Source organism: Rissa tridactyla, chromosome 11 (assembly GCF_028500815.1).
Source record: "Rissa tridactyla isolate bRisTri1 chromosome 11, bRisTri1.patW.cur.20221130, whole genome shotgun sequence".
NCBI lineage: Eukaryota > Metazoa > Chordata > Aves > Charadriiformes > Laridae > Rissa > Rissa tridactyla.
Genome location: NC_071476.1, coordinates 19,532,406 through 19,546,223, shown reverse-complemented (window position 1 = coordinate 19,546,223; position 13,818 = coordinate 19,532,406). Strand labels below are relative to the sequence as shown.

General features: G+C 55.9%; 1 protein-coding gene across 9 annotated transcripts in view; it reads left to right on the top strand.

Annotated features, from left to right (window-relative positions):
- Positions 1–13,818, top strand: part of SIL1 (SIL1 nucleotide exchange factor) — a 99,340-nt gene that overhangs the window by 83,268 nt on the left and 2,254 nt on the right. For all 9 annotated transcript variants that reach the window (XM_054217687.1, XM_054217686.1, XM_054217682.1 and 6 more), the window contains 2 exons: positions 10,885–10,981; positions 13,214–13,378. In XM_054217687.1, coding sequence (XP_054073662.1) covers positions 10,885–10,981; positions 13,214–13,378 — 262 coding nt within the window. The remainder of the gene's footprint in view (positions 1–10,884; positions 10,982–13,213; positions 13,379–13,818) is intronic.

The window sequence follows — 13,818 nt, the reverse complement described above, 5'->3', positions numbered from 1 at the left end:
GGCTCGCAGAGAAAAGGAGTGTGAGGAAGGGGAGGAGCGGGGCGGCAGGAGCCCAGCCGACGCTCCTGGGAGCGCTTTGCTTTCCCTGTCTATAAATCGAGGGGGCGCTTTGAAGTCTCTGGGATGAAAAACGCTGGATGAGCTCAAGGACGTGGTATTAATCCTGCAATATTGTTCTTGTTCCTCGCTGCGTTGTGATTTTTGAAAAGAAATCAACGCCGTTTTTGTGGGCTGTGGCCAAAATGGCAAGGAAATAAATGGGTTCTGCTTGCGCTCGGAGGGAATCGCTCACTTTTTATTAACGCAGCCTCCAATGAAACAGACCCCATCCTTAGGCACTGATACGCGGTTGACCTACGGTAAAATAACAGGCTTTCAGAATTGCACAGGGAGTGTTTTGTAAGCATGGCACATACAGCCTTAAGGTTGATTTACGCCTCAAGATAAAGCATCGGTTTGGATGATGGAGCGCTGGAGGAGTTCCCGTGATGTCCTTCTCCATGCACCGTGGAGCACAGTCTCGTACCTGCCTGGAAGGATCAGTCATTCGACACGTTGTGCTTGGAGGGAGCTCAGGCAGTTCCCTTGATGGTTGCAGACGGAGCATGAGTCACCCAGTCCAGCCCCTAAATCACAGCGGGCTGACAAACCTCCGGAGTGGACTGCACGGGCCCATCCCTCACCGTCAGGAGAACGGAGGAGATGGGCTAGCCTTGATGGGGCTGCTCCGGACCCTTTCCTCTGCAGGCTCCTCCGGCTCTGCGCTGGCAGGCTGACGGCGATAGCCCCGAGAATCCAAAAACCTTTGCTTTTTCATCATAAAATGGTTTGCGGGTTTTCGATTAAACTCATGAAAGCTGAGCTGGTATCTGAGGCTCTTGAGAGCTGCACCCCTCCACTTGCCCCGGCGTCGGTGGGAGCTTCGGGTGGACAACAGCCCCCTCCAAAGCAGAGCAGGGAGTCACCCGGCCATCAGCACTGACGGCCGCGTAGCTGGGGGACATGTACTGGCACCAAAATAAAGCTCAGAGATAGCAAAGACAAGGGTCAGGGGAAGAGAGGGGCTCTGGGGGTGTCCTGGGGAGCCTCACACGTGCCGGGACAGTGGGACTCCTGCCTGGGCTCGCTTTCTGTTACCCTCTGTGCAATCTCCGGCTCGTTTTCACAGTACCTTTTTTCCTACGGATATAAATACCACCTGTCGGTTTGTTGTTTGTGTGCGTTCAGCCGGACAATCTGGCGTGGTCGATTTTCTTACGGCACCTAAGATTTTATTGTCCAGAGCTGGTATTCGCTCTTCTACTCTGCTCCCCGGAGAGGTGAGGAGGAAGAGGGGGTTTCGCTGCAACTCGACTTGGTCCCACTGTTCCCATCGCTCCTCTCCGGAGCGGTCGTGCTTTGGGTGACAACTCATTTCGGTTGACCCAAACGAGTCCCCAGTGGCTGGGACAGGGGTGCCGCTGGCTCCCCTGTGTCTGGGACACTGGGTCCCGGCTGCAGGGGCTTCCTGCACCCCTGCGAGGTGTCTGGCTGCGGGCGGCAGATTCGCTATTCTGTATTTTTATTTAATTACTTACTTTTACAGCTTTTCATATAAATCTAATTATCCATCTGTTATGCTACATTACAGCCCTGCAGCTCATCTGATTTTATTATTTTTTTTTTCCCCTGTTACGAAATATTAGCCGCCTCAGCCTTGCCCTCTCTGGGCTTCGGCGAGCCGGGTCCCCTCCCCGCGGGGCTCTCGATGGCTCTCGACCCTGGCACGTCGCGAGAAGTAGCTCTGCTCTGCTCTTCCAGCTCGAAATCGTTGTGACTGCAAAGGGCCAGAAACTCACGTCAGGTAATTCCCACTCACATCGCCTATCTGAGAGGTTTCCCCAGTTAAACCCGATGTCACTGTGTCCCCAGGGAACTCGGGGCTTGTCCGTAACGGGACGTTATAGCCGTCCCGCTTCCAGCGGGGATGTTGTAGGGCTCATAAGAAACTCCGCTATCTCTTGGTGGTGCCTGGGATGTGGATACACTGTCGATAGCGAGCCAAGGTTCCCCAGCTTTTCCCAGGCAGTCCTCCACGCTGTTTCTGCCTCTCCGGGGTGACTCACGCTCCCCCGGTTTAAGTATCACGTTAGCCCATCAAAATCGCGGGATCACGTACTCAGCTCCGACTTATTCTCTGCAGTTCTATTCTCCTCTTAGCAACAAATACTCAATAACCTAATTGCTCATTAAAACCCATACTTGCGTCTGTGTAATCCATTATGTCACGTTGAGACGCGTTGGTCTCGCAGGGACGCGGCTGCTCCCCCGCTAGTGCCATGAGTGCCTGGCTTGGCAGAAAGTGAGAAGGCAGCATTGCATTGAAGTGGAGATTTTCATCTTCTTGGGGCTTTTTTTTTTTTTTTTTTAATGTCTCTCCTATATTCTGGGCTTTTGAACATCTAACACCTCTTTTATGCTTCACATCTTTCATACGAAATTGTGGTATTGTGTTGCCTATTGAAACCTAGTTTTTCCTTTTGTCAGGTTTTCCCCCCTCGCCCCCCACTTTCTTCTTCGCTGTATTTTGATCGGCACAACTACTTTAGGGCTCCATTTTTCTGGGTGGTTTTTAATCTCCTTAAGTCGTGGCTCTGAAGGCCTTTGTCTGTGATAAACTCAGGTTTGAGCTGATGCTCAGAGAAGAGGCTTTTCTAGGCCGGTTTCGCTGCATGCGGACCTCGGTGGGGGCTTTGGGGGTGTGTGCGCTTCATCCCTAACTCCGAATAGTTGCAGGCGTCCTGTTTGGGGTCGGGGTTATCTTATCATTACCCTCTTTATCTCATATCGTGCGTGCAAATGTCCCGTCTCCTTTTCAGTCGCGTGAGACGCTGCAATAGTGGAAAGCCTCCGTTAAATAAGTATTTTTGTAAGAGATTCCCCAACCCTGCACTTAAGCGTCATTTGCTGGCGTCCCACGGCAGAGCCAGGGTGCTTGTTTCAGGGGGCGGGGGGCGCTGCGAATTGTTCGCATTGAGTTGTCCCAGTTATCCTCCTCTGGAGAGCAAAGTTGGGAAGGAGATGTAGCGCCTGGGAAGTCGTGGATCGGAGCCGGCTGTGCTCGCTGCAGCTGCTCCGCAGCCGTTTCCAATGGGGATGGTTCATGCCAGTGCTTTGAACGCGGTCGGAAAGCGTGTTTTCTGCATGTGTCACTTCTCACTTGGACTATTTTGATGCTTTTTTCATTTTTTTGTTTTTTCTTAAACCTGCAATCTAAAATTCAATCGTACAAGTATTAATGAGCTGCTGATCATCCTGCCTCTCTTTTTTCTGCCCTTACGTAGAATCTCAGATTCACGACTATAGTTTGGGCTGGAATTACTGAATTCCAGTCAAACCTTTAAACATTGACATCGTAATGATTAGTTTCATCTCTCTGTTGCTTGTCAGGTGATTTTAATGTGAATATACTTACAAGAGCTGTCAGAAATCCTCCAAATACAGAGGCCTCTGCAGAAGTCATTGCCCTTTTCATGTGTGACCCTGCTTGTGTTGCTTTTGGTTTCCAGGACTCGCAGAAACGACCTTTTCCGTTGCCTTTCCAGTTCTTACCCGGGTGTGACGGCCTGAGAGGCACGAGAAGGCAGGCAGGGCTCCGAGAGCTGTGTTTCAGGGTGATGCCATCGTAGCCGCATTTCGGTTCCCAGCCACCTCGTTCTCCTTTGAGCAAAACATCGGTGCGCTCTCGTTTTCTTCGTTAACAGATTTTGGAGTGAAAACTGGGGAAGGGGGATGGGTGGAGGAGGAGGGGGAGGTAAGCCGTGCTGCCTTGCTACCTGTTTCTGATCCTCAGGTTATAGCACGAACTAAATAGACTACACTAAATTTTTTAGGCTGTTTCGCAGACTTAAAGACTTTGATCCCGGCTTTGATTTCCCATGCGGCATCGCAGACCGCGCTGGCTCTGAGGAGAGAAGAGACCCATTAAGTCCTGTCCATTAAGCCCGGTGATTATCATGCCTTTTCACCGTCACGCCGGGCTTTCATCCAAGCACGAGCTCCAGACTTACCTCCCCGTGCCCTGGGGAGGATGCCCAGCAGCCGGTGGCCACCAGAGCGGGCGTGCAGCCACCGCCGCAGTGGGACACCACCGCCGGGGCAGGAGAAGGGCTGTGCTCAGCACCCTGCCCTGCCAGGCAGGAGCATCCCCTCCCTCGCACTCCCCCATTCACGCACTCCCCCATTCACACCTCCTTTTGGTTCTTTCTCTGCTTGGCTTTAGCAGGATGCTCAGAGTAAGGAGGTGACGCTCTTTTTTTCTAGCGTCTCATGCGGTTTGTACAACAAGCAGGCCAAGAAATAAATATTCTCTGTGTGTTCCTGCCAGAGCAGGAGAGACAAAGGCGTTTGCCTGCCTGCCCTGCTCTGTGCTTCTGAGGCCCCACGTCCCTTCACACCGCTTGGCTTTCCCCCTTTTTTTTTTTTTTTTTTTTTTTTTTTTAATTTAAATCTAATTTTGCAAGTTCCCGTCTAACTCAAGAGCCGCTGTTGCCTCAGGGCTGTGTTGCTGCTTTTCAGTCTTCCCACGCCCCTCGCCTGTGCAGTCTGGCAAAACTTTGAAAAGTCTCTCCGAAATTTCGTGCACGTGTGCTTGGGGTCATCCCAGGAGGAACAGGTAAGGGTGTCCCTTCACGGACAGTGCTCTTAAAAAAAAATCCCTTCTTCAGCAAAAGGGGAGCTGCTTCCATGTCATGAGTTTGCCAGTCAGAATGGCAGAGAAGCCCGTGCTGGATTTTCAGGAGCAACAGCCGCATCCCCTGTGCAGGTGCTGCCCCTTACCGTGCCCGAAAGAATGTCCGTGGAGAAACGGCAGCCGTCCCCTAACAGCCCAACGCTACAGCGCATGGAGAAGCTGTTTGGAGGGCTCTGATCCCAGCTGGTGAGGCCGCGTCTCCTCCACGAAGCATCCATCGTGTTGGTAGATCTTCCGGATGGTCATCCGTGTGCTAAGGTCTTGCTGCTTCCACAAAGAGCTTTAATGGAAGGAAAAAAGAAGGGAGCAAACTGTATCCCAGGCTGCATCCCCAGCAGCGTGGGCAGGAGGGCGAGGGGGGGGATTCTGCCCCTCTGCTCCGCTCCGTGAGACCCCCCTGCAGGGCTGCCTCCAGCTCTGGGGCACCAACAGCAGAAGGACACGGAACTGTTGGAGCGGGGCCAGAGGAGGCCCCGGAGATGCTGGGAGGGCTGGAGCCCCTCTGCTGTGGGGACAGGCTGAGAGAGCTGGGGGGGTTCAGCCTGGAGAAGAGAAGGCTCCGGGGAGACCTTGGAGCCCCTTCCAGTCCCTCAAGGGGCTCCAGGAGAGCTGGGGAGGGACTCTGGATCAGGGAGGGGAGCCATGGGAGGAGGGGGAACGGTTTTACACTGAAAGAGGGGAGATTTAAATGAGATCTGAGGAAGAAATTGTTTGTTGTGAGGGTGGTGAGCCCCTGGCCCAGGTTGCCCAGAGAAGCTGTGGCTGCCCCATCCCTGGAGGGGTTCAAGGCCAGGTTGGACGGGGCTTGGAGCAACCTGGGCTGGTGGGAGGTGTCCCTGCCCAGGGCAGGGGGTGGCACTGGCTGGGCTTTAAAGGTCCCTTCCAACCCGAACCATTCTGTGATAAATATCCTGACCCAGCAGCCGGTGGAAGATGCTGGATCCCGTCTCTGCCTTCACCACCCGCCCAAGGCAGGACCTGTCACCGAGGCACTGCGGCGACTTCATTTCAGTTTTACTCCGATAGCGCTGATCACAGCGCGTCAGCCCTTGTTTTTGTTCCTTTTGCTCCTCTCTGTGCGCTGTTGAGGCTTGCGGTGCTCTGGCAAACAAGCCTTGACTGTAATAATTTCTGGCCCCTCGTGGGAAGTTGTAACTCCAACGCAGTGAAATATAAACTGGCAGAAAATGGAGTGTTTCCTTCTGCCGTTGCGAGCTGCAGCAGGCAGGCTCAGATGGAGGTTTTCTGGTGGCTTTCCCTCCCCTGCTTTTGTTTTTTCCCCTGGCTGCCGAAGGGCACGGTCACCCTCCCGCAGCCACCGAGAGGGAAACATGATGAAATGGCACATTAAATTTGTGCTCGGCAAAGTCACAACTCCAGGAGCTTCGGGAGGAGGCAGCAGTGGGAAACATAAATGTTGTTTGTCTTGTGATCAAAAGGGCGCCTCTTAATTGCTGCGGTGTGCTCCTGAGGGTGTGGGTGGCAGCCCCGTCACTGCTGGGTGACCCTGTCTACGGAGGTCCCTGGGAGGGCTGGGGAGAAGCAGGGATGTCTGCAGGCAGCGGGGACGTCTTGAGTTGGGTGGAGGATCAGCCTGGGTTGGGGTTTGAAAGCGCAGAGAGCAGACTGTAGACTACACCCTGGGAAACTAGAGCAGGGCAGGTTTAGATGAGACGTTAGGAAGAAGTTCTTTCCACTGAGGGTGGTGAGATACTGGCCCAGGTTGCCCAGAGAGGTTGTGGAGGCCCCATCCCTGGAGACATTCAAGGCCAGGCTGGATGAGGCTCTGAGTAACCTGATCTAGTTGAAGGTGTCCCTGCTCACTGCAGGGGGGGTTGGACTAGGTGGCCTTTAGAGGTCCCTTCCAACCCAACACATTCTAGGATTCTATGAAAGAGGGTATTGTCTCCAGGATGTGTATCAAGAGGGTCTGGTGGCCCATGACCAGAGCTGTTCAGAGGTCCTCTCGTGGTCTGGGGCGGATGGCCCATGTCTCAAGAAGTTTGAGAACTTCTGCCCAAGAACAAAGCCCACCTTGTGAGGGACAGAGCTTTGTCAGGAGCTTCTCAGAGATGTCAGCGTGAGCACCTGCAGGCAGTAGGGATTCTGGCCAGTCTCCCCAAACTCTTCATCCCTGCTCAGTGCGTCTCGTCCAGCATGACCACCAGCAGCATACCTGTTAACCCCAGCCTGTCCCTGCACCCAGGCAGTTTCTTGCATGGATCAATTATGATGACCCTTGCTTTCTACTCTTCAGGAACAGGATGAGAGAGAGATGGATGTGATGGAGCTTGGAGGCACAAGAACCTCAGATGGGTGGTGAGGGTCGCATCTGGAGGGGCTGCGGTGTGGCCCCACAGTCAGGGTGGGTCCTGCCAGGATGAACCGGGGCTGTGTTTAGCACACAGGGGCCTCCTTTGGAAACCTGCTTGAACCTGAGCACGGCGCTTGTGTCGAGTCCCCGTAGCCTCGCGGCTGTTCCTCACCCGGGTTTGAAGCTGGTTAATCTCATCTGTTGAGCGCACCCAAATCTCTGCCATCACTGTAGCATCACGGGGTGTCGTCATCGGCTGTCTCTGTCCCAGCCTCAGTGTTTCATTTCGGTGAATGTCCTTGCTGGTGCCACCATCCCCTTATCCAGTAGCAAATTAGCACAGGTTGAGTTTCCCACGCGAGCGCTCCGCTGTCTGTCTCATTGTATTTATTTTGTTCAGGCCGTGCTTTTCCCTGGGCTTGACAGTGTAATTTGTACGGATCTGTGCTGAGTTTTCCAAACCCTCAAACCGGCTTTTTTGTTAGCGTGAAGCCTGGACTATTGATAGTAGAGACATTAAGCAACAGAAACGTTGACAAGTGAGCAGCACGCCTACCATCCAGGAAGGCTTCCTAACCTCTAGAGGTGCTCCTTGGCAAAAAACTCCATGGTTCAGAGGTTTTAATTAGATCTAATCCTCCAGGTGACCAGCCAAGCACTAAAAGGCATACCAATTTTTCAGTTGTGTCCCTTGCTGTAAGAGTTCTTATTATTTATTTTAGATAGATGTGACAAAAGAGCTTGGATATCCCAAACTTCATGTTTTCCTGGAATGGCACTAAGAGGTCTCAGTGTAGGAGTCCTTTCAGTGCAGCTACGCTCAGGAAAGTGCCTGCCTGCAAGCTCTTTCTGCACTTACTCTGGTCTCCCTTGCCCAGAGTGACTTGCGTGTGAAATTTGGTTGGGGTTTTGGATCAAAAGTTGTATTTTCTGAGTGTCAGAGTTGCCAGCTCCTCCTTGGGGTCTGCAAATGCGGCCGTGGTTTCTTTGCCTCTTGTTCGCGCCGTTCAATGGAGCCCCAGCATTGAAAACATGCCTGACGGCGTGGTTGATGATGTGCCAGGCAGAGCCGAACCTGCGCGCCGTGCCTTCCCCCAGAAAAGCTCGAAGCAGAAACAAGCCCAACCCAACGTTACGCAGGCAAAGGCAGAGACCACAGCTGCCATCGCTGGAAAAACAGAGCTGGAAAAAAACCTCTTCTTCCCGCTCCTGCCTGGTTTGCAGCAGAGCTTGTCTCAGCAGCGGGGGGCTGCGTCTGCCCATCGCCTGTAGCGGCTGGGTGGGTTTCGGAGATGTGCAGGGCTTTGATCAAAGCCCCAGCGGCTCTGCTCCTGCTGCCCAGCCTCTGCAGGAGGAGGTTTCATGCCGTTGTGGTGGGCACGGCCGTGCTCAGCCATCCCAGCTCGAGCACCGGCTGCGCCCAACTTGCTGCCGAGGGCACCTTCAGTGACTTTGGGACGTGTATTGCTTCTCACTGCTGCGTTTCCTTGCTGCTTTCTGGGTATTGTGTCTCTGGACTCCCAGAGGAGTCTAACCACAAGCCTGACTTATAAATCCATCTGGACCGAAAGGAGATGCAGGATTCATTCACTTCCAAAGGGCAGCTGTTACTTACCTCTGGATCTCTTGAGGCGAGGGCCACGCTTAGCACATTTCCACCTGCTGGGGTATGTTAGACAGGCCTTCAGCTGACCCCTGGCTGTTCTGGGAGCTGTTTGTCTCCATCCCACCATTGTACTCTTCCCGTATTTGCCCTGGGAGAAGTTGCTGAGGCTGGACAGGGTGCCGTGGTGCTGCGGGGCTGCAGCACCGTCCCTGGGCCATCCCCATGCTGGAGGGGCCACCGCTGTCTGTGTGACTGTGGGTATGGATGGAGGTGAGAGCGGTGATTGTCATCCGGGAGGGAATTGCCTTGTGTCCAGGGGTTGCCAGAGGCAGCTGAAGGTTTTGGGGCTGATGCTGTTTGCCTGCATTGACTCCCGACTCTTCAAAATGAGAGCCCAGGCCATCAGAGATGCCATCGCTGCTCTGCGGGAAGAGGGGGTTGGCCATACGGGTCATTTCCTACCACGTTGAGGTGGAAAATAACATCGTGTTGCTGCAGGAGGAGACTCTGCTGTGCCTGTTGACATGGTGAGGGTGGGGAACAAATACATCTTGGTACCTGCATCGGGTCCCACCTGGACCCAGGCATTACCAGGAGCCTGTTTGCTCCCAGGGATGCTGGGGCTGCCGCAGCGCCGGCACACGGGGGTCTGCGGGCGCATGTGTGGACCACGCCGCAAAAATCTCTTCTGCAGGAGGATGCTGAAGCCCCTGGGTTTGTTCTTTCTCCTCCCTGTGTGGGAAGGTCACAGATGTCCCCCTCCTCGGCAGGATGCCTGCACCGTGGCTCTGCCTGGGTGCCTGCCACAGCGAGTGGGTGAGGAAGGAGCAGTCAAAGGTGGCTTTCAACAAACGCCCCTTTTCCTGCCTTGATGTCAGCCTGGTAATCGTAGTCGGGAACCCGCACACCAGACCTGCTGCCTCTGAGCCCTGGATGACTCCTAACGGTGCGAGAAGCAAAGCCTGGATGGAGCTGGGAGGGTTGGAGAGATTGCCCGGCACCTTGGTTGACATAGATGAGCGTAGTGTTTTGCTGTATTTCTTGGAGCCATGGGTTTAATTCAAAGCTGCTCCCTGCCCAAGTCCATTTGTCTTCTGTTTTTGTTTTCTTATGACCCTGTCTGCCTCTGTCTGTCTTATTTCTTGGAGGTTGCTTGGCACAGGCTGCTCCAGCAGCTTTCTGGTAGCGGTAAGAGCTGTGGGTGTTTTTGCTGTAGCAGGGACGTGTGACCTTCGTCTGGCTGCAGCGCAATTGCTGCTTCAAAGTCGAGCAAAGGCTGAAGTGCTGGAGCTCTTCCTCGGAGCGCGAGAGACCAGGGATCAGGGATGTAGACAGCCGGTGCGTTGTGCTCTGACTGCGAAAGCCCTGCCCAAGAGGGAGCCTGTAGCATCTAACCTCTCCGCCACCTTCAAAGATGTGCTGGCAGTGGGTTTGCAAAGCGTCTGCATGGCCGAGGTGCCCCTGCCCAGGCAGCTGGTACCTGGGGGCAACGCGGGTGGAAGGCAAGGCTTGGCTTCATCTGCCTGCACCTGGGGCAGCTCTTCACATCCTGACCTGAAATTTTAGCCTGGTTCTTGCGCGCAGAGGGATGCATTTAGCCATTTGTAGCGCTTGGAGGAAAGTGCTCGATGCGAGAGGCGCGTGGGTGGGGAGACCAGGTGTAATTTGCGATTCAGAGGCTTTGGGGACAAGCAGGGCCTTCCTCCAGGTGAGCTGCGGCACAGGAGCGTTTAAATAAACGAATTTTAACAAATTAGCAGAAAGTTATATTAACAAAAAGAGCAAATCAACAGAAAGTGAGGAGCAGGCGAGGGGGGGAAGTGAGAGTCGAAATAAAAGGCTGTTAAGGAACAGATGCGATGCAAAGCCAGAGGATTAATACCTACGAGGGAAACACGGGGGAGGGCTCCTTGCCGGGGGAAGAGGGGTAGGACGTGGGCACGTGGTGGGGTGATGTGGACGGCCTGGCGTGCCCTTCCCCAGCCCTGTTGCCATCGCTTCAGGGTGCATCGGTCATGTGCCGTGTTTGGGGTGGCCACACAGGGCTTCCAGCTCCTCCGTAACGGCCAGCCACAGGTGGTGGGAGCTGGGGGGGGGGTTTGCTCTGGGATCAGCTGGATCGACCCTCGGTGGTGTCCGCTGCGGGGTGCTGCCCCGGACGGACCCGGGGTCCGTCCCACCCTGCTGTGCCCCGCTCTGTTGGTGACCTGCTTTTTGCTTTTGTCCCTGCAGCAACCCCAAAGTCCAGATAGAAGCAATCGAGGGCGGCGCGCTGCAGAAGCTCCTGGTCATTCTGGCCACAGAACAACCCCTGGCTGTCAAGAAGAAGGTGAGCGGGCAGGGGAGCACCTCTGGGTAAAGGCAGCTTCACGCTGAACTCGATATAAGCGCTCCTTGGGGCATCGCTGACATCTTGAGAGTGGCACCCTGCGCTGCTCCCCACGCTGGGTGGGCTCCAGTGCACCCCAGGGTGCTGGACACCCCCCCGGCAACCCCGACACTGCGGGTCTCGCCCCACTGCCAGCAGCAGCACGCACGGCAGCTCTGCCAGCCCCGCGGGGGACAGGCCTCGGTGCTGCGGCTCCTCTGGGAGGAAAGGCGGGGGTCCCCGTGGCAGGCGTGATGATCGGAGGCTAACAAACATGGGAGCTGACGTTTGGAAGGAGCTAATTGCTGGAGCCGGCCCCGTGTCCTGCCTTTGGCGGTGGCTTTGGAGCAAGCCGAGTAGCGCCGAGAGCCCCCAGCCAAATGTGCAGCGCTGTCCGTCGGGGCGGGGGCTTCCTCGCTCCCTCCCTTCCTCCTTCCCTCCTCGCCGTACTCCCTGGAGCATGAGATCTCATTACCCTCGCTTTAGCGTGTGGTGCCACCTCTGTTTACGGGCCGTAAAATTATCTGGCTGCTCCCGAAAACCCGGCGCCACCGTTTAACACGGTGACCTCCTGCGAGAGGGGGTTCGGTGGGGCGAGGGAACCACCAGCTCTTTCATTCGTCTTTAGTGCAGCTGCTGTTACGCGAGCAACAATGGCCTGCCAGGGTTTTAGCAAGCTCCCACAAACACCTTCCCCTTTAGTCCATGGTAAGAATCCTCCAGCGGGTGAAAGACGGCAACCCGTTTGCTGTTGGCCGTGGGTGGGAGGACATCCTGGCCGGAGAGGTGCACCACAGGATGCTCCGTGCTCAGAAATTCCTCCTGGGAGTGCCCGTAGCTCGATCCGGAGCTTGTTTTGGGGTGGGAAGGGACGGCTGGGCATGCAGAGGCCTTCACCAGCATCGCTTGAACCCCTGAGTGATGGGTGCAGGACGCTTCTTTCCAGCCAGCCTGAACGCTTCCTGCTGGCAGCCCCTGGGGAAGAGCGAGAGGGATGAGCTCAGTACTGTCTGCTGGCAGGCATGGCCTTACGGGAGCCTCCGAGGGTTGAACCCCCTTTGCCAGGAGGACAGAGGCTTTTAATTTCCAGTTCCCGTGCTGCTTGTGGTCTCCCATCTCTCCAGGCCAAGGATAAGTTGGTGCCCCAGCCCATTCCCACGCAGGGCAGCAGCCCACGACTCCCGCTCCGGTGGGTTTTCCGCCCCGGCGCTCGCAGCGATTGACGGCAGCAAGGCCAAAAGTGCATTTCTTCCCTCCCCCGTCCTTTGGCCTATGGTTAAAAAAGGAGATGGAAACGTCCTCCGATTCACCGGCGGCAATTTGGAAAATGGAAAATAGAAACAAATGGGACTGGGGAAGACGTGGCTGTCGGCTCGGATCTGTCCAGGGAGAGCGGGGGGTGCGTGGTCCACCCCAGTGCGTGGAGGAGCCGGCTCGGCTCGCTGGCAGGCACCCAGATGAGCATCCCGGTCCCCGCTCGGGCAGCAGCCCTGCCCCGGGCGGCGTCAGCCCGTCTCCTCTGCAAACCGCCGTCATCCAAAGTAGACAAGTGTAAAATTCAGTGGTTGGCCCCTAATTGCCTCCTCGTTGTTAACCCCGTGACGCTCGAGGCCCAGGAGGCAAGGGCAGGCGTGCTGGTGTCTCTCGCTGGCGGTGCCTGGTGCTGCGCCATGGCAGACCCTGTTTTGGGGCTGTGTCCTGGGAAACGGCATGGTCTTGTCCTCCAGCCGCGTGGGTGCAAGGGAGAGGATGTTCCCCAGGTGTCCGAATCATCTCAAGGGGATCGGGCTCTGCTGAGTCGTGCTGGACCCTTCTTTGCCCCGTCCTTAGCCCGTAGCCGGGCTGTGTACCAAGGACCAGTGGGTGGGAACTGTGAGGAGAAGCGATGGCGTTGGGTCTGTTCAGGTGATGGCCACAGGTCCCTCTGCGTTATAGTTCTAGTGAGCGTGGTGACAGTCCGGGTGGGAGTTTGGGTGGAAGTCACCCAAGTTGGGGCAGCCTCACAGCACCGGGGAGGGTTGGGATCAGAGGATGAGGGGTCTTGGAGATGCCCCTTGGCGAGGAGAGGCTTGAATGCATATGCTGGTGAGCTCCACACAAGAACGGTTGGAGCACTGCTCTTGGCCCCCTGGGATGCCACAAAGAGAAGTGGCGGCCATGGCCACCATGCTGATGGACCTCTTTCCCCACCAGGCTCTCTTCGCCCTGTCCTCCATGCTGAGACACTTCCCTTATGCCCAGCAGCAGTTCCTCAAGCTAGGCGGCCTCCAGGTCCTCAGGAGCCTCTTCAGGCAGAAGGGGATGGAGACCCTCTACGTCCGTGTGGTGACGCTCCTCTACGACCTCATCATGGAGAAGGTGAGGAGCTGGGAGGGAGGGGACACGACCTGGCCGGGTTCTTCCCACTTTCATCCCCTCGCCAAGCCAAAGGGGAGGAAGGTGGAGAGAGGTCGTCGAGCATCCTCGCAGGACGAGGGCGAGCAGGGGCCGATCCAGCGTCGGTGCTGGTCTGTGCTGTTGGGATGAATTCCCTCCAGCCCGTGGGCTGCTGCTGCCGGGGACGAGCACCTGGGAGAGCCCAGAGAGAGCTTAAAACTTTATTTTTCATTAAACCGCTACCACCGTTTCCACCCGACGGTGTTTAAATAACAAAATGGCAAGGACGGGAGCAAGGAATAAAGGCGCTGGGCTGCGGTGAGCTCGGCTGCTGTGTCTGGCCACCAGCCGAGTGCTGGGGACCAGCCACCGCTGCTGTGCCCTGCTGGAGAGGCCCTTCCTTGCCTGCAGAGCCCTCGCTG